The sequence below is a fragment of the Lissotriton helveticus genome, chromosome 5_1 (assembly GCF_964261635.1).
Source record: "Lissotriton helveticus chromosome 5_1, aLisHel1.1, whole genome shotgun sequence".
Lineage (NCBI taxonomy): Eukaryota > Metazoa > Chordata > Amphibia > Caudata > Salamandridae > Lissotriton > Lissotriton helveticus.
Genome location: NC_136065.1, coordinates 578882847 through 578903983, shown reverse-complemented (window position 1 = coordinate 578903983; position 21137 = coordinate 578882847). Strand labels below are relative to the sequence as shown.

Here is a 21137-nt window from a genome sequence, read left to right as displayed (position 1 = left end):
ATCCGCCGTAGCCACAGCGGAGGCTGCTCCTTTTTCCACCTTGCCACCAAGTCCTGGAATGCCCTACCCCTCCACCTCCAAACATCACCCTCTCTGACGGAGTTCAGGAATTGACTCCAGACCTGGCTGTCCGAGTAAGTTTAGCAACCCAGCACATGGATACCCTCACAGGTACTCTACAAGTACTGTTTGAGTGATTGATGTGGCCGCTTCAAGAAATGGAAACAAAATAAATAAAACTAAAGATTTTGAAGCCTTAATATCAATTCCATGAGAAGACCTGCTCTGAAGACAAGGTCACATTTTAACAGGATCATCAAAATACTTGGTATTGCCTCCATGAGTTATTTTGTAAATACGAGGATGAAGAATCCCACATCATAGGTGGAGTTCTCTTAGCAGGAAATTCCTTTTGTCGACATTGGTGGCCTTACACTGACAAAAAATGAATGGATGGACTGCTTGAATTGATCCCGCCCACTGTGCCACTGGAACCAAGTTTTGCTAGCCTCATTAGCCCTAAAAAGACAAAACCGGTCTAGGGTTCCTTGTTCTCCAGTTTGGAGAATGCACTGTTCCTATTTGAGCAGTGACAAGACTGATTTGCATATGAATGGTTCCAAATGGATGTGGTATGGTGTCCAAAATTACAATGATTTGTAATGCGACAGAGTAAATACCGGTATCTGAGATTAATTCAAGCATTCCATCCATCACTTCCTTTTTTAGGTCTCGCCTGAGCCAGTGCGCATGCGTTGCTCTGCGAGACTTTTTGTAAGGGGCTTCAAAATCTGACCACATGCTTGTGCGTGTTTTTTTTTTTTGTTGGTAATAGGCTATTGGCCTTTACGTGCGTCTTTCTAAGAAAGACAGCACGCAATTGGGTAAAGGTGGGCACATGTTCCGCCTTTCCCAACAAATGTAACCGCCCTATTGCTTGCGCTTATGCGCAGCAGTGGCATCTGTTTTCAATTATCGTGCCCAGACTCGTGCGCGATAATTGAAAACCGGTGAGCTGCTCGCTTTCCCGGTCTTCTTTATTAAGTTTAAAAAAAAGCTTTTTCTTTTTTCTGCGCGAGGCGCACGCGCTTCTTTAAAATTCCTTTTAGGGCATGCTCTCGCGCACCCCTTGTGGGCTTGTTATCACATGAATTAAGACCCTTGCTAGCTTCCCCACTGCATCCTGACTTGATCTGCCCCTTCTGCTGCCACTGATTTCTGAGGCTGCATGGGCAGGAGGTGTGGGGCACATGTAGGGCCTTCCTTCCGGCTCCACTTAGCACAATCTCCCTTTTCCTGGAGAGGGCGACGGCTCTGGTTACGTGACCGCAGCGCTGACATGCCAGAACGTCTGGAGCACATTTGCACCCAGCAGGGAAATATGTACCGGAGCAGCAGATGCCGTCACCAAAGGAAGTTTTGCTAAGGGGTCTAACCCACATAAAGGCATCCAGAAAAGCGGCTTGTGTTTGTGTGTGGCTTTTCTACTGAAAGGAAGATGGGATGAAGGGTAAGCCAAGTACACAAGGGAAGCAAGCGTGTCTGAATGGGGTAGAGAAGGAGGACAGAGCACCCAGGGTCTGATTACAGTAGATCGATGTTTGCCTCCTTTAAGCTGCAGAGGAGAAACGTCTCATCGTCCCAGCAGAGGTTCATGGAGCCCAGCTGATGCACGTAGAAGGTGAGAGTGTTCTTTCTGTAACACGCGTGCACAAGTTGTATTCAGAAGTGCTGTTTGCTTCCTACGAGGTCACTTGCTGTACTGAATCTACTAGCATTGATCTCCGTCCAGAGCACAAATGCCGAATTAGCTGGAGTGTCGCATAGTGTACTTCTTAGATTCCTAATGCATTTGTTTGATGCACTCCAGTCCATTGCATCAAATTTATTAAGTTAAGACCTCGTCATCAATAAGATAGTTTTCTTTGCTGTGCCAGCTTACCAGCTTTCAGATCATGCATGTCCCATAAATACCACTTGAAGATACAGGATACTTTTAAAGGAACTGAAAACACATACATGCCATAAACGTACTTTCAATCCTGGATGCCGACTACAGCTTCACAAGTGTGATGGCCAAGCACTCACATAGTAGACAAGACTTGTGTATATTCATACACACTGTACAGCAGTAAGCAAAGTCAATAGCTCTGACTAAACACTTATAAGCTCCCAAAGGCGAGACCTATTGGCTATGCCAATGCTTGTTTGTATACTTCCTGCGACCGTGATATCCAGACGTGGTTGCTGCGTACACTGGTCCACTGGAGCTACACTATACCTAACTGATGAGAGGGGGAAACCAGACTTGGGTTGCTGGAGTTCTGGTTTGAGGAGGATCTGCAGCCTTGGATAATTATCAGTGGCTGAGATTTATTCAAACATTCCATACATCACTTTTTTGTATAGTTCATTGGTTGCATTAAACACATCCTCTGGAAATAAATAAATTGTAACCGGAACTAATGGTTTTTTTTTTGTTTGGTGCTCCGAGTACTCTGAGTAAGTCAGTGCATTCTAACAGCAGCATAATAATGCCTCTAGGTTTAGTTTGAATTTCCCCAGATGAATTTTTATTTTATTTGAAGAGTTTTATATACGCTGGCTAGACCCAAAGGTATCAGAGCGCTTTACACGTGGAATCGTAGCATTACAAGTTACAAATTACATCCGTTACCAGAGCATAGAAAAACATAGGCAAAACATCAAAGTTACAGTAATTCGTCGATGGGAGGGGGAGGAAGGAGACAGGGCGGGGAGACGGGGAGAACAGTGCCCAATGTCCGGCTGGGTAGGTGACGGCCGAGGTGGAGAGCCAGGGCAGATCTCCTCTATAGCTGTATAGCAGCTCCACCGGGCATCAGCCATGTTGCTCAGGTCTCAGCGGTCAGGGGAAAAAAGGTTACATTACTCAAGGTTGCATAGACAAGACAGGGAGAACAGTGCCCAATGTCTGGCTGGGTAGGTGACAGCCGAGGTGGTGAGCCAGGGCGGATCTCCTCTATAGCTGTCGAGCAGCTCCACTGGGCATCAGCCATGTTGCTCAGGTCTCAGCGGTCAGTGAAAAACAAGGTTACAATAGTTACAGTTGCATAGTCAAACACAGAAGAAACAAGTCCCCAATAGAGAAATAGAGGGAATGTGGGGTGGGGGGGCGGTAGTAACCTATTGTAAATTAATAGGAGGCGTGTAAGAAAGTGGTTATAAGCTCTGGACTAAATTGTTTTTAGAAAGCCAAAGAGCTTATGGCCCTAGATTTCTATTTTCCAAATCTTCTGTTTGAAGCGTTAGCTTCATGATTTATTGTTTTAGAAGAGGAACTCTGCCTGTCATATCTTGGACTGAGCTAGTGCGTTTTTCAATTTCAGTCATTCTATTTTCCAAGATGATCTGTCTATCCTCTGCCTGTTGTCATTTTTAATTAGTAGCATGTGTAAAAGATTGAAGAACCATTCTGAATAGTATCAAAAAGTGGATTGCCGGAGAAGGTTACAGGAGACTGAAGATTATTCTTGGCCCTCTTAGGCTTTGCTCCTAAGGAAAGCGACTTGGCCCCAGTGAGTGTCATTAGACATTTTGATATTTACATTCTTACTACCAGACCCCCGCAAGATAGACTTCGTTTTGATCATACAAAAAAGCGAAGATACCAAAATTAACTTAATTGGTGAGAGAATTGAAGAATACCAAAAGGCTTTTCAAGAGAAATTACGTAAAATAAATAAATAATTCTAATCCTTCACGCCGTTATTATTCTCATAGATGGAAGTTGTGGTACAGGAAAATAAAGTGTAATATTTAAAATGTAGCATGAGAATATTGAGGCCAGTCTGAGAGGCATTTCGTTGGGCATACCCTTTCCATATAGGGTGAACAGCAAAACACACAAGATGATGGACGGAATGTTGCACAATGGCAAAACATTCACCCTCAGTCTCAGATCTAGATTTAATCCATCGTTGTTTTGCTCACCAAGCCACCCCAGTTCAGACATGGCCATATGCAAATCAGTCTTGACCCTGTGCCTCATGGGAACAGTCCAGACCGAACTGCCAAGCCATGTCTTCCCTGGACCTATGTGGGAAGGGTATGCCCAGATGTGAGTCCCATGCTCTCCACACCACTGGAGTCCAGCTATCCTGGCTGAAGACGGCTGATAGCCAGAAACTGGTCCTAGGATGCTTGATTCCTATCCAGGGAAGACATGGCTTGGCAGTTCGGGCCAAGTTTCCAAGGCCTGTACCATGTATGGGCTATGTGGGCAGTAGCCCAGTGCCCCACACTCCGCGCACCAACATGAGGCACCACACCAGTGCGATTTAGCCAGGCCATGGCCCACTGGTCCTCTTGTGCTCACTGTTGATCCAGGAGAGAAAAAGATGTCTTTGTAATTGTGCCCAGGGGAGCAGGAGGTCTCCCCTGGGCATTGCAGCCATATTTTAGCGAGGCCTAGGGGAGGGGCGCGCCCTCCCATGGGCTCGCCCTCCCATGGGCTCAGTTGCAAGGCAACACGTTCTGCTGGTTTGTCCTGCAATCAGACCTCTTGTCCTGCCCATACAGAGGCGCTATGAGACACCCATTTTCCTGCAATTTAGTTCCCCCGGTGCTTTAACCTTCTTAGCCTACATGCAGCTCACACCTTCAACCCTTTATGAGCTGTAAAAGAGGTATTTGTTGTTGGCTGAGAGGGAGGATGTGCAATACAGGAAGGGTTCCTGGATCAGGGTGATATTGAGATGCAATCTGCCCTGAATGTGTCGTGTTGTATGCATATTGGAGGGGTCTCGCACATTCCCTTTCTGTCCAGGGCCCCTAAAATCCTAGCACCGTTCCCAACTACTGCTGTAGATTTTGGGATGTGGCTGGCCTTCTACATATAGTCAAAAATGCATGTGACAAAGACCACAAACCATTTGGGTTTGAGCTAGTAACAGTCCACTGGAATGTGATCGAGCACAGGAGCCTTTCCTCTCTGCTGAGATGTCAGCATAGTTGACATTTGGAGAGTAAATTGTTTATCTGAAAAATAGAGGACTTGGCTTTTTCAAGCTACATAATTTGCAACAAATCGCCACCATTTTCATTACATCACTATTTAAATAGGTTCTTACTCTTATCAGTTTCTTCAACAGGAAGGGGGCCACTGTTTTTTTTATGTATATTCATGTAGTCTTTTTCTCCTCTCTTAACTTCTCATCAGACCAACTTTTTGTGGCCTTATTTTTTTGGCTGTTTTGAAAGTTCTTACTCCATGCACAGAGTAGGATTGAAGACTAATTTGCACATGACTGGTTCCAAACTAAGGTGACATGGTATGTAAAATAGCGATGGGGTGGAATGCTACCCTGAGCGATTGCCTGTGGTTAGGCAAATGTCAAGCTTTCTTCCCATATCCTTTTGTATATTTGTGGTTTATTTTGGGAATCTGATCTATTGTATACATGTAGCACCCAGTAGCTGTCCTAAAATTGGTCAGTGAGGATAAGAGACTGGCTGTCTAATCAACCCGTTTATAATAATCAACCCTGGAAGCTTAGTGTTATTAAACCAGAAAACCAAATGTCTGAATGGCTGTCTCCTTCTTCCCCTTCCTTGCTGTAATATGTGAAGTGAAAAGCCCTCCTTATATGCTGCATAGGAACATAACTACGTTTTTTCCACCAAATTACATTTTTCAATCTAAGTCACCCAGTTTTGCCTCTAGGCTAACCATATTTCAGACATCCACACAGTGAGGAAGAGAAGAGGACGCTATTAGGAGAACTGCGAGGGACGTAACTTGAGGCAAGTGCAACTACAGGGGCTCCCTCAAAGCCTCATTCCCATGGGGCAACTTAATCCCTGATTTGGGGTTTCAAGAAATCCCAATTTTAGGTAGTTTGACAAAGGTCACCCTACAAGGTGGTAGTATCTTAACCAGAAGAGGTTGGATAGGAGCCCTAGCTACTTCGTCCTGATGAATGCCAACGACCCTCCGGGCCAATCTAGTACACATGTTGACAACATTGTTGTGATGGGGTACTAGCTCCCTAAATCTCCACTCTTGATTTTTAATATCAAGTAAGCACCTAATAAATAAATGTAGTTTGTTGTTTACAATGGTTTTTAAACTTTCACTTTATCACTGGCTCCTACTTTAACTTTTAGAAGTGCCTCCCTGTCTTCAGGATCTGAAAGAGACATGTTAGTGATAGATTCCTTACCTTAGAATATTCCCAGGCGTCAGACTGGATCCGTAAAGTTTTCGTCAGCAGTACTCCTGCGCGACGGTAGGCGTCATCGTACTGCTCCGCGTACATCGCTGGCGTCTTAGTCGATGAGATGACGCCCCTGGAGCTACTTAAACGGGCTGACATCAGTTATTTCTTTTTCTGCGGCAGATCTGTCACTTTTTTACTGAGTTTTTTGGGACATTTGTCTCTGTTTTTTTAGTACTTAAAACCAGGCATCCCTGTGCACCTGGAGGAGAAGTCTTGTGTGGCCTGTCCCCACACGATGTCGGTGACAAACCCGCACCGTGAGTGTCTACTGCCTGGGACGCGACCACGACTCAGAATTGTGCCCCCATTGCCGGGCCATGGCTCCAAAAACTTTGCGGGAGCGGTCCCGAAAGTGGCTAGAGGAGTCTGCTTTGCTCCGCTCCGTTCCCGGTCCCATGGGAGGTCAAGGGACCGGCCGCGGAGCCATCACCACCATTCCAAGTCTTTGCACTCTGAGTCAGGTAAGGCGAAGCACAAGAAGTCGAAGCGTCGTCGCTCTTCACCTAGCCAGTGGGCGACGCGGCTGAGGGTGCAGGTGGCGCCGCCCCCGCGGCTTCAGGAGAGCCTCTTCAGTTGCCGTTGTCCTACCCACCATTTCTGGGTCCATCGGCCCAGCTGCAGGTGTTCCTGTCAGCCATGGCACGTGTCTTCGGACGGTCCGACCTGCCGGTGCGCCTTTGGGCCCCGCTGGCCCGGTTGGGGGTCCTCTGTCTCAGAATTCGCAGGCCCCAACATCGTCGACTACTCCGGTCTTGACGCCGAGAGATCCCCATGGCTACACAGGAGGGTGGTTCATACTCTATGGTGTTGTGTAGGGCAGTGGAGGCTCTCCACCTTTAGCTCCCTACTGCGGCCAGCGTCGTCTTCTACGGAACCGCTGCTGCCCTTTAATGATGCACTCTGACGTTCTTTTGGGTACCTGGTCCAAGCCTAACACCGGGGCTCCTGTAGACAAGAACATGGGCCGACTCCATCGCCCAGCCCCGGGCGACCCAGTTTTCCTCTCCCAATACCCTACCTCTGAGAGCTTGTTTGTCCAAGCGTCTGCGTCCCCTAGCGCGGTCCCTTCCGTGCTTCCGGGCAGGGAATCCAATGAACTGGAGCAGTGTGGGAAGAAGATTTTAATCTTCTGCCAGTTCAGGACTGCGGTCTGTGAGCACTGCATGTCTCTTGGGCCGTTATTCTGTGTGGAATACGGTTGCGCAAGTGATGCCTCTCTCCCAAGCTCTCCCAAGCTATTGCTGAGGGGTGAGATGCAGCCAAGTTCACCATCCGTTGTGGTCTTGACACTGCTGACTCGATGGGCAGGCCGATTTCCACGACAGTGGCGTTACGTCGCCACGCCTGGCTGAGGGCCACTGGCTTTTCTGGGGATGTCCAGAATGCATTATTATTATCAATATCATTACTGTTGTTACTGTTGTTACTGTTATATTAGTTTTGTAACGCGCGCAGCTACCCAAAAAGGGTTTCCCGGCACCTAGCACACAAATTGCTAGAAAAGGAGCAGTCAAGAACCATTTGTTACTGAGAGCCAAGTTTTGAGATTTCTTCGAAAGCTGAAATAGGACGGGTCATTTTTCAAGGACACCGGACGAGAATTCCAGATTTTGGGGCCAAGACAAGAAAAGGAGCGGCCTCCCATTCTTGCAAGTTTAAATCTGGGAATCATGAAGTCTCCGTGGGCTGTAGAGCGCAGGGGACGAGAAGGAATGTAAGGATGGATGAGCTCTTGCAGATACGCTGGTGCCACACCTTGTTTGATTTTAAAGATTCAACACAGGGTTTTAAATTGAATTTCTTGAATAATTCGAAGCCAGTGAAGGTCACGTAAATACGGCGAGATGGAAGCCTGTCTAGGAACTTGACAAAGAAGGCGTACTGCAGAGTTCTGAACTACCTGTAGCTTTCTCAGTACCGTTTAGCAGCTACCGAGATAGAGAACATTGCCGTAATCAAGGCGAGAGGTGATGAGTGCCTGGACTACTGTGCGTTGGGTTGAGGCAGGAAGCATCCAAATGATCTTACAAAGCCACCTCAAGATCGTGAAACAGATGACAGCAACACTCGCCACCTGTTGTTTCATAGAGAGACTATCATCCATAATGATGCCCAGATTATGGACGTGGGTGACGGGTAGGGTAAAGGAACCCATTTCCTGAGGCCAATGGTGAGGTTCCCATAGGTCCTTGTGCTTGCCCAGGATAAGGACCTCAGTCTTATCCCCATTTAACTTCAAAAAGTTAAGGCGCATCCACCCTGTCACTTGCCGTAGGCCGCACTGAAGGGTAGATGTCGTAGTGCCTTTAGTAGTGGAAAGCGAAAAGACAATCTGTGTATCATCCGCATACGAATATAGGGTAAGACCTGCCTCTTCCACAATCTCTGCCAGAGATCTGACATAGATGTTGAAGAGCAGGGGGCTTAAAATGGATCCCTGTGGGACTCCATGTGCTGATACGCAGATCTTGGATGATGCCTTAGCAGAAAAGACTGGAAAAGTGCGACGATCAAGGAATGAAGCAAACCAGGATAGGGCAGTGCCGTCCAGTCCAAGAGACCTAAGGGCGTTAAGCAAGATGTAATGCGACAGTGTCGAATGCGGCACTCAAATCTAATAGAATGAGTGCCGCAGTTTCCCTTTGATCTAGATGTTGGCGCAGTTTCTCAGTAACCCCAAGCAGAGCGGTTTCAGTTGAAAAGTTGGCTCTGAACCTGGATTGCGAATTATGTTTATGTTTACGTAATTTGTATTGCGCAACAAATACCCTAAGGTGTCTCGGCGCATTAAAGGACTTCATGGGGACAAGAGCCAACTGGTGGAATCATTGGTCAAATAACCAGGTCTTCAATGATCTGCAAAGGAAATGAGTGGGACAGGTTTTGATTGATATGGGTAGAGAGTTCCAGAATAATGAAGAAAGCCAACTTTGTCTATATGTTGTCAGTTGAGTATTGATATGTTTCCCCAAAATTTTGGAAAAAGCCGGAAGCAGAGATATAGGTTCAAAGTTAGATAGTACAGATGGATCTGCTCCGGCCTTTTTCAACAAAGGGATGACCATGGCTCGCTTCCACTCGGGGGGTACCAAGGCCTCCCGCATAGAGGCGTTAAGAAGATTGATAAGGACGCCTTAATATGTGGCAGAGAGCTGACAAAGGATGTTAATAGGCAAAGGATCAAGAGGAGACCCAGATTTAATAGTTTAAACAATTTTGGAAAGACGCCTCTTCAAATGGGTGCCAGGAAGAAATCTTGGCTATCTGGTCACAATTACTGTGATATGTAGGGTCAAATGCAGAAGCCATACTACACAAGGAAGGGGAAGGAGCAGAGAGTGACTTGTAAATAAGTTCAAGAAGTCAGCAATGTTGTTACATTGATTTTCATCAAGAGGAGGAGGAGGAGGAGGAGGAGGAGGAGGAGGAGGAGGAGGAGGAGGGATGGTATCAGAGCCAGCTAACTTCTTCACTGCCGAAAATAGAGCCTGAGGACGATTAGATGCCTTAGTTATTGTGTTAGCAACGTAAACAAATGCGTGCCTCTTTACACGCTGAATGATAACTTTTAAGAGCAGCTTTGTAACCATCTTTACAAGTTAAAGAGTACGATCTCCTCCATCTTCTTTCTAGTGCTTTACATTTAGACTTAATAACTTTAAGATCGTTTGTAAACCATGGGGCTGTCGGGTGATGAGTAAAGCTGCGTTTGGGTACAGGGGGCAGACCGATGTCAATGGCATTAGTTAGCCAGTCCGAGACAGCAGTAGTTAATGAAAGCAAAGGTAAAGTGACATCAGGTATGCTAGTAGACAGAATAGTATTAAAAGGCTCCATATTCAACTTGCCCCAAGATCTGAGACTACCTGAACTAGTAGGAGGGGCTACTACCCTTTGATGGACATGCCCTTTGTAGGCACTCGCCTGTTTGGCGATCAGGCAGATTTCGGCCACACGCACTCCTTCGGCTTCTGCCTTTTGTGGCTAAGGAAGGGGCGTCCAAGCATGTTCGTTTCAAAGCCACAAGCCTGCGCAGCAACAGTCTCAGCACAGCCGCGGACGTGGAACTCGCAGAGGCGAGTCACTGGGCCAGTGTGCAGGTCAATCCACCACCCTCCCTGCTTCCACTGCCTCTAAACCTTCCTAGTCCGGTGTTTGAGGCCCACCAGACTCCAGTGGGTGGCAGAATTCACCATTACCAGCTCACCATCACATCGGACAGGTGGGTTCTGCAGATTGTCCGAAGGGGCTACTCCCTCCCCTTCGAGTCTACACCCCAGTCATGCCACCTCAATATCACCGCATGTCGGCGATCACATGGCACTTCTCCAGCAAGACGTTAAGGGGCCTCTTGGCCAAGGGGGCCATCGAGTGCATTCCGACGCCAGAAGTAGGTCGTGGTTGCTACTGCCACTACTTCTTGGTTCCAAAGAAGGACAAAGACCTGCGTCCTATCTTAGACCTTCGGAACATCAATTGCTTCCTCCGGAAGGAGAAGTTCAAGATGCTCACTCTCGCTCAGGTCTTGTCTGCCCTCGACCCGCAAGACCTGATGGGAGCGTTGGACCTGCAGGACGCTTATTTTCATAACCACGTCCTGCCGGCCCACCGGCGTTACCTGCGATTCATGATAGGGCAGGAGCATTTTCAGTTCACCGTGCTCCCCTTGGTCTTACAAGAGCCCCTCGGGTGTTCACGGACGTGATGGTGGTGGTCGCAGCTCATCTGTGCAGATCAGGAGTTTCAGTCTTCCCCCTATCTCGTTGACTGGTTGTTGAAGGCGGGCTCGCCTCAGTCATCTCCCACCTCCAGACTACGGCCAACCTCCTGCATTTGCTGGGGTTTTTCATCAACGTGTCGAAGATGCACCTGATACCCTCTCCGAAGCTCCTCTTCATAGTGGCGATTCAGGACACTGCGCAGTTTCGGTTTTATCCTCCCGAACAGGGAGTCCGGGACATTCTGGCTATGATTCCGATCTTTCAGCCCTTGTCGTTGGTTTCGATCAGGACTACCTTGAGGCTGCTGGGCTTCATGGCCTCCTGCATCCTGCTAACCAACCATGCCAGATGGCGTATGCGGGCTCTGCAGTGTGACCTCAAGTTCCAGTGGGCGCAGCATCAGGGGAACCGGTCCGACTACTTCCAGATCTCGGAGAGCACTGTGCAACAATTGCACTTGTGGCTCACGAATCAGCATTGAGTCAGGGGCAGATCCTTCTCCCCTCCCCCAACTGGAGCACACAGTGGTGACGGATGCGTCCCTCCTGGGATGGGGCAGCCACATGGGAGAGGCGGAGATCAGAGGCCTCTGGTCTCAGGCAGAGTCATGGCTCCATATCTACCTTCTAGAGCTTCGAGCGATCCTTCTCACCACTGAAAAGAGCGCGTAATGTCAGCTGTTCTGCGTGTTGAAATGTGCTGAAGAAGATCAGGCGTGACCGGGTCCCAAGTCATTCTTGTGGCTCCGGGCTGGGCTTGAAGAGTTTGGTATCTAAGCTACTCAGTATGAGCATGGATCCCCCAATCTGACTGTCTCTTCGGGAGGATCTTCTGTCGCAGCAGCAGGGGATGGTCCTCCACCCGAACCTGTCCGGTCTCCACCTACATGCGTGGAGATTGAGTGGCGACTGTTGATCCTGCTTGACTTGCCTCCTGAAATCTGTGATTTCATTATGGCAGCCAGGTGTCCCTCCACTAAATTTGTATACGCCTTCAGGTGGAACAAATTTGTGGCATGGTGCAATGCAAAGGCTGTGGATCCCCTTTCTGACCCTCTTTCAGAGGTCCTTCTTTCTCTGGCCCTGCAGGGCTCTGCTCTGGGCACTATTAATGGCTACTTTTCTGCAATCTTGGCCTTTCTCAACCTACCTGATCAGCCCTCTCTTTTCAAGTATCCTGTTAATAGATTTCTCAAAGGCATTACTCACCTTTTCCCTCTTATTCAGTTTGTGATGCTGCAGTGGGACCTGAATCTGGTTCTTGTTCCGATGTGTGCTCCTTTTGAGCCGCTTCACAACTCCTCTTCGTTGATTGACTTTGAAGACTTCTTTCCTGGTTGCCATCAACTCCTCTAGGAGCTTGAGTGTGCTCCAGGCTCTTTCCTGTAAGCCTCCTTTTCTGTTGGTTCATCCGGACAAGGTTGTGCTTCGCACTCGTCATCACTTCTTGCCAAAGATCGTCACTGCCTTCCACATTGAGCAAACTATCACCTTGCCCACATTTTTTTCCCGCCTCCACACCCTTCCATAGAGGAAGAGAGGCTCCACCGTCTGGATTCAAAACGTGCGCTTTCATTCTATTTGAATCGCACACAACCGTTCCGGGTGGATGACCAGCTCTTTGTTGGCTACGTGTGCACCAAGAAATGCTGGGCTGAACACAAGAGGACTATCTAGTTTAGGAAGTAGGGGACCCCTATATATCTCCCTCTGGGTCGTCTTGTGTATCAAAGCTTGTTATTCTCTGGCTAAAAAGGAACCTCCGGTGGGTTTGCGTGCCCATTTTACCAGGGCGACAGCAGCTACTACTGCATTGGGACGTGGTGTCCCCCTGCAAACATCTGTCGGGCAGCCAGGTGGGCCTCGCGGCACCCTTTTACTAAGCATTATTGCCTTGACAGTCTAGTCCAGAGAGACTGCTTCTTTGGCCGTTCTGTTCTCCGTGATTTTCTGGTGTGAACTTTGTTCGCAGACCCACACTGGGGTTTGTATTGCTGGGGTATCTATTCTAAGGTAGGTAATCTATCACAAACATGTCTCTTTCAGATGCACAAGTTACTTGTGTAACGATGTATCTGTAAGATACATTAGTTAGTGATTGATTCCTTACCGCCCCACCCATCCTCCCCATTCTGCGAACTGATTTCTAAGGTTAAGGTCATCCCTTTTAGTGCCCTAGTTTCATTGTGCCAGTGGGTAGTATCTTACATAGCTCTGCGTTCCTGGCGCGGAAAGTAGTGTACAGAATTGACGTCAGCGCATGTGGGTGTGTCTAAGTAGCTCCAGTGACGTCATTTTGGCGACGACGCGCCTTATGACAACGCCTACCGACGCGCTGGGGTACTGCTGACAAACTTTCCGGATCCAGTCTGACACCTGAGTATATTCGAAGGTAACTATCACTAACTAATGTCTCTTACAGATATATCGTTACACAAGTAACTTGTGCTATAGGCCCGCTCTCTACCAAACGCAGTTTTTAGAGAGCAAGGACTGCCGATGATTAATCATGACACCTAGTGGTGTGTGAGGACAGGCCTTCACATTTTTTGAGATGCCCAGCACCCCACTGAAGTAAGTGTAGAGTGCTTGCCCTCGTGTATAGAATCGGGACTTATTCAGGGTAGCTTCTTTTGTGTGTGCATAACCGTATTTCAGCCCATTTAATATATGCAACTTCAAGTCCAAATTTATTTTGGTTACCAAAAAGCCACAAAATTATACAATGCAATACAGTACCAAAGCTGGTAGTGTTATTGCTTTGCTCTGCTCTAGTTACTTGGGATTCGCTGTACACATCTAATTCTCTGTCAGTCAACCTCGCTGACGCATTTTGTATCTATTGTAGCATTCATAGTCCCTTTGACATCTACCTATTTCTCTTAAATTGCCCAGAAATCTCTGCTTGTATGAACAGAAACAAATGGCATAGGGAGTATGCAAATGTAAGCTTACTTAAGAAAAATTATGGTGGAATTCTCGGTGGGAAGAAAAAATGTCATTCATTGCCTTTGGAATGGGTTTATTTTTACATATTTAACTCGCCTGATGAATTGGAATTCTTGGGCTCAGGACACAACTGCCAAATCAAGTTGGTCTAGGGTTTCTTGAAATACACGTCTTTCATTAGTTGTACTCTTTGTAAACAGGGAGTCTGATTGCTGTTGTCTTTTTGAGATTTCATACCCTGGATATCCACCCTGATTTGGACATTCACTAGGAGCCATCAGTGGTCAAGAGACCGGATCTATGTTTAGTAAAACATTCCAAACAGTGAATTGCAAATGTAATTTCAATAAGGTCATCCTTAATAGTTGTAATGTATTTTGTGGCAGGGTTGTAAAAATACAAAGATTAATTACATTGCAAAAAAGTATGATCCTTAGTCTCCACCTAACCACAAGTTTGTTAACACTAAATGTTCTTCTCCTGACACTTTACCTTATTTAAATTGAACTGAAATGCTGCGTAGGAGCCTGCTTGGTTGGTTTGAACATTTCTAATTCCTGTAAAATACTGATCCTAATTGTATTTATTTGCCAGGATGTTTGCAGAACTCTGATGCCTCTCTTGATCCTGAAGAACAAGCAAAGGACACAGGGCTGAGTGACCTGAATGAGTTCAGTTCAGTGAGGTTCTCGGTTTGGGTTTCTTTTTGCGAAATCTACAATGAGTGCATTTATGATTTACTGGAGCCAATATCTACTAGCAAGTTCCACAAAAGAAAGACCCTGCGGCTTGCTCAAGATATTAAAGGATGTTCCTTTGTGAAAGGTAACTGAATTTAATTCATCATGTATTTCTGGGAAGTGAGTGGAGATTGTATGTGAAGCTGGCAATAGTATGGAGTGTTTAGAATCGTGGTGAATTTATGTACTTGGGAAATGTGCCAAAGGACTGAAAAAATGGGCGGTGTTCTGCTGTGCATGCCCACCAACTAGCCTCATATAGCCTGCTTCTCCATTTAGTACAGCCCCGCAACACATTGAAGTAATAAAGATGGACCAATTTTTCTTTAATTGCAAGTTACATTTTTTGTTTCTGGGCCAGTCGTATTCTCAGCAGTTCTTCCTGCCACATGTTAAGCTGAAACCGATTTTCAATGAATGCTGAAATGTACATCTTAGACTCCATGTGCCTGCAATATGCCATGATGATGACCTTAAGCTAGTCTTGCCATTTCTTCCACTTGTCCATCTTCACCTAGAATGCTTTGACATTGCTTTATTTATCCCATTGTAAGTATGGACAATGTAGGCTTGTGAAGGGCACTACTGAAACAATGGTCCAACCATGTTCATCCATCACTGACCAGGTAAAAACTTTGGATAACCATGGTTTGTCCATAAATATAAAAATAGAAGATAAAAGTACGCTGAAAAATCAGAACCGATCAAAAATAATCCTTTTGACTTGGGGCAAGTTGAAAGCTGTGTGTGTTCTTTCTCATCTTCTAGCCCGATTTTAAGAGGTTGCCATGTCTCATTATTGGAAGATTTCTGCAGGCACCGATACCCTAATACGGGGCAGGACTATGTTTTCATAGGTATTTTGGAAACGGTTTGTGTTTTTTATGGCAGTTGGGAAAAGTGCTCCTCAGGAAATGACCATTTTTCGCATGAATGTTCTCCCCAGTGGTTGCTCTGTTTTGCTAGACTTAAAACCATGTGCACTTTACCCCTGCTAAACAGAAGTGAAGTGCCTATGCTCACATTTTAACATGGTCAAAATGGCTTACTCGTGATTGACCTCTTTAATTGGTCTTCAAATGCCTAGTATATGTTGTAAAAAAGGCACCCAGGGCTTGTACGTTAAGGGCCACCTGTGGGCTACGGCACCTATTGTACCATCCACAGAGTTGGTGAGTTAAACATGGCTTCAGGCCTAACTTGTACCCTTACTTCAGCATCCTAAAAACCTGCTGTCCACCTTTTCTGAATGTGTGAAACACTTCTTTCTGATGGATAATCAATTTGAGAATATCCCCAGGTGCCAGATTGGGTCCAGAAGATTTTTCAGCACCGACCCTGAGCTGATGTTGTGCGGCTCAGAATCAAATCTGCTCAGCTGCGGAAGTGATGTCAGGAGCCACTAACAAGCTCCACCCAAACACCCGGACGTCAGTTACTTTCTTTCTGTGCTTTCATATGTAGGTTCAGAGTTTCTCATCGCTTGTTAAAGTATTTATGGCAAGCTTCTTTACATATGTTTATATAGGACTGTCGCAAGCAGGTTTCATCCCCCACCCCCCTCATGAAGTTTGTGGTGCTTGGGTTCGGGCCACTTACTCAAGTTGTGCGAGAATGTGGTCTTTTGCACCCCTAGTTGATTTGGGAACACCAAGCCATGCTAATTTGTTGACCACCAGAAGAAGTTGTTTATGTTGAAGTGGTAGTGCTTGACCGTTCCTGCTATTGGAGCCCCTTCTGGGATCCATCTTCGTGGTCCAAGTCTTTGGGCAAGTCAAAATCCGAAAGAATAACTAAGAAGTCCAAGTGATGATTGTTGGAACCTGACCAATCTCATTCGGAGCAGATGTCAAGAAGCACCCTGGGCTCATACGCTGTCCCCTGTTGAGGAGCAGATTCTGTAGTTTACTGATGCACCCTGAATTTCCAAGTCTATTAGTGATGCCGCAACAGGTTGAAGCGTTCATGGAAACTGTTGCAAATTTTTGGGAACATGCAGGATCTCTCTGTGCACCTTTGGGCCACAACTATCTTATGGCTTGCAGTTGAGTTACAACTGACATGTCTGCTCTCGGCGCTGCCTTTGCCTCCTGAACCTGTTGCAGATTCAGCTCAGACTCTGGAGCAGGCTGCATGTCTGGCACCACGATCCATGCGGTTTCCTGCCACATCAACTCTGATGCTGGAGGAGGGTTTTAATCCTATTCTCTTGTCCTACTCTAAACTGAACCGGTCTTGATCGAGGTTCAGTCCCCAACAGTCTTGTCCTGACTGCCCCTGTTCATTTCAACTCAGATAAATTGGCACCTTTGCCTAGGAGTTGCATTACAGAGCTCCAGCATTTTACCGAAAGGATTCTGACCGAAACGAGGCAGCCTTTCATAATAATGGAGATTAATTTATTTTTCAAAATGATGACCACTTCTCTCTGGACCCAAGAGGCCAGTGGACTTGTATTGGCCCACTTTTCTTCGTTGGGTTCTCTATCCCCCCCCCCCCCCCCCCACCCCCCTCTGTTCATCATCCAAAGACAGTCATTTGCTGTGGTCATCAGACATGCAGCTGAAGTCATGGACTTGTAATTGCCATCTTTTGACGTGAAATCAATATACCTGCTAAAGTTCTGCATCCTGGGCAGACTTCGTAGGACGCTACAAACCAGCTCTGGATAACCCTCAGTTTTTAGTGCATCACCTACTCTGGAGAGTCAAGTGTTTTAGGCCTCCACTAGCAAGGTCCACCCAAACTTTTAGTATGACCCCTTCAGATAGGTAGTCAAAGGGTTGATACATTTGAGGAATAAGTTTTCTCTTTAACCTTGCCCTTCCGTTAGTCAATGCCAACTTTTTGCTGGGCAGGTGCTCCCGACACTTTATGGGACTCTGTTGCATAGATCTTACCAGCAGTCCCTGTGGAGTTCAAATCCAATCTGGCTCAAGCTATTCAGGATGACTAGGATGCAGCCAGATATAACCTATGACATGACAGACTGTTTTGGCAGAGCAGTCGTAACTAGTGTGGTGCTCCGACGTCGCGTTTGTAAGACATCAACTGGTTTCGAAGGTGGTGTTCAGGCATTACTCATGGATGTCTTTTGAATGGTCTTCACTTTTTGGTGAGAAGGCTGACTCGTCCTAGAGAAATATAGAAAGTAGAGCCATTGCACATCCCATCCGTCTCTCCACATCCACAAGGCAGTATCCTTAGCAATTTTGCTCCTCTCGAGGCATCGGCAGGGGTTTTTCACTTATAGTCAATGCAGAGGCCCACCAACCCAACAACTAGTACCCCGTCCATTCGGAGTCGGGGATTAAAACAGATCGCCTCCAAGTCTGCAGGCGCAGTGAACCTCCCATTTCCCAGCCCCTTCTGCAGTAGCCTCCAAGCTGCTTTAGTTTGCCATTATCAGCTCATGATATCCCTAGGAGGGATCAGTCATTTTCTCTTTTAGTGGCTGGACATAACACCCGACAGGTGGGTCCTGCAAATAGTTAATTGGGGTTACGCTCTGCCGTTCCTTTCCGATCCTCTGTTTCTTCCACCTACATCAGAGCTTTTGGAAGTCCACTTGTCTATTTTGCTGCAGGATTGGCTGGCTCTTTTGGCTAAAGGAGTGGTAGAGGTAGTCCTGGCCTTGGAAATAAACTTGTTACTCCTTTGACCTAGTTTAGATATTCAAACTCCTAATTTTATCCTATGTCACAGCAGCAGGGCAGGAGATCTTGCACCCTGGCCTGAGCAATCTACATCTTCATGCTTGGAGATTGAGAGGCAGCATCTGACTGCTTTCGATTTTCCTCTCGAATTAGTGGGTGCAGTCCTTGCGAAGAAGTGTCCTTCAAAGTCTGTTTACACTGGACACTATGATAAGTTTGTGGCTTGGGTTGACTCTCATATTATGGATATGTTTGCAGGTCAAACAATTGGATGCCTTTTTTTTAATTTATTGATCTTTGGCCCAGCAATGACTTGCAGTGATCGTTGTTAATGGTTATCTGTTGGCCCTTTCGAACGGACCAGCAGTCTTTGCTCAAATCACGTGTGATGTGATTTCATCATCATAGAAAACTTTATTTTGGTCATACGACCATAAAAGTACAATTGCGGTATTTGATTTCTCAAAGGTTTAATCCACTTTACCTCATTAACCCTTAGTGATGCCACAGTGGGACTTTAATGTAGTCCTTACTTTTCTTATATGCACCCATTTTGAGCCATCGCACAGTTGTACTTTGTCTCTGGACCCTGATGATTGTTGTTCTTTTAGCAATCACCTCAGCTGAGTTAGCGTTAAGCTCTTTTGGTCTAGCCACCCTACACCACCTTCTTTGAAGGCAAACTGGTGCTGAGATCTAGGGTGGCCTTTCTACCACAGGTTCTTAACCCCTTTCATGTTGCACAGTCCGTCACACTGATGATGTTCTTTGCTGCACATCACCCCACCAAAGAGGAGAGATTCCATGGTTGGCACTCCAGAAAAGCACTGAACTTTCACTTCCATCACACTGAAGACCCAAGGGTAAACAATCCGCTCTTTGTGGGGATTTCTGGGGCAAAGATAGATTACGCAGAGTGGAAGAGAATTTGATCTATTTAGGTAGTCCTCTGCATTAAAACCTGCTGCGTTTTTGCCCAGGGGCAGCCGCCAAAAGAATATTTGTCAGGCTGCCTCCGTGCACATGTTTGAAAAATTGCCTTGACCAGCCGGTCACAAGGGAAGGACATTTTGGATGTTTAATCCTGTAGAACGTTTAGACTCCTTCCACAGGCCCACCACAGGATAGGTACTGCGCTAATTTATTTTTTAAAGGTGAGAAGTCTGTGGTTCGGAGCATCCATTAGCAGTATTAGTTACTTGAATCCGGTAATGATCCGGTAAAGAACCCTACATTCAAATACACAATGATAGGGTGATAATGAGAACTGACCCACACTTTATGCCAATGATGGTGTCGAGGTTCCACATGAACCAGACAGTACAAATACCAAGCTTCTTTCAGAAACCATCCACAAGCGCAGAGAGGGCACTGCACACTCTGGACGCTAGAAGAGCTATGATGCATTGCATGGAAAGAACTAAGGAGCACAGGAAAACAAAGCAGTTCTTTGTGTCCTTCGCAAGCAGTTTCCTGGGTAGACCAGTAACAAAGGGAACCATCGCACGATGGATCGCACAAACTATACTATTCTGCCACAAACAGGCAGGCCAGAAACTAGCAGAGGGGGCACAAGCCCACTCTACCAGGAAGAATGGAGCAACAATAGCCTTTCTGGCTAACACATCCATTCAGGACAAATGCCTGGCGGCAACATGGGCTTCAGAGCACACGTTCACTAAGCACTACTGTGTGGATATACAAATGAAAAGGAAGCACAAGTAGGACAGAAGGTGCTTCAACATATATTCAACAACCAACGCTCCTCTTCCACCCAGCCGCCACAAACATAACAAACCGCTACAAAGTCTATGCACAGCATAGTGAATCCAGAAAGATTCACGCTGCAAAACGAATAGTGTCTTACCTGACGGTGTAGTTTTGCAGCTTGAAGATCGTTCTGGATTCACTAGCGAACCCACCCACCTCCGCCAGAAAGATGAGGCAGGAGAAGAAGGTGGTAATGCAAGAACAATATAGAAACAGACACCTTAAAGGACAAAGCGGAAAAATCACTTATTGAAGAAGAAAGAGAAAACATTGCCAAAGGATTCATAAATGGAACACAAAAACAAGAAAAAAGAATCCGAAGATGGCGCCCAACAGTGGGAGCTTCCGCAGGAAGCGTGCTGACGTCACAGGAAGTACACCAAAAGGTGGGAAGTAGACGCCCACCTGGGCTACAAAAAAAAAAGAAAGAAAAGACTAAGATTTCGGACCCAACCACTAGACCGCGGAATAATGCACAGCATAGTGAATTCAGAAAGATCTTCAAGCTGCAAAACTACACCGACCGGTAAGAAACTATTTGTTATACACCCAACACCTTTCATAGCGAAGTAAGTGTCATAATATCATTGCAAGAAAAGACGAGTCACTTAATGCTGCTAGGACTTCGTGTAAAGCGGTATCTGTATGAACAATAAGACCAACAAGGCGTATTTGAGTTGGCAGCAAACCAATCTACGACGGTTGTAAGTAAGATCGTGCAACTAATTCACATACCTATAGCGACTGAGTTAATAAATGTTCAGTGGAATAAAGCACGTGACCACGTGATGTAGCAATAAAATATAATGCTATTACAATGCTGTAAATCTGCATTAGATGAACAAGTCTACACATATGAAATCTCTCACCGTGCTCGGTGGTATAAACTAAGTCGATGAGGAATATTGGTGCAAAGAAGTCAGTATCGTTCCAAATGATGGTGTCGATCCCACCATCATTTGGAACGATACTGACACTTCTTTGCGTTGAGACAGATTTCATATATGTAGACTCGTTCATCTAATGTCGATTTACAACATTG

At 46.3% G+C, this 21137-nt stretch overlaps 1 protein-coding gene across 2 annotated transcripts in view; it reads left to right on the top strand.

The window, feature by feature from the left end:
- The window catches only part of KIF20B (kinesin family member 20B), a 608549-nt gene that overhangs the window by 140863 nt on the left and 446549 nt on the right, over positions 1-21137 (top strand). For both annotated transcript variants that reach the window (XM_078642920.1, XM_078642919.1), the window contains exon 8: positions 14524-14754. In XM_078642920.1, the coding sequence (XP_078499046.1) occupies positions 14524-14754 (231 nt within the window). The remainder of the gene's footprint in view (positions 1-14523; positions 14755-21137) is intronic.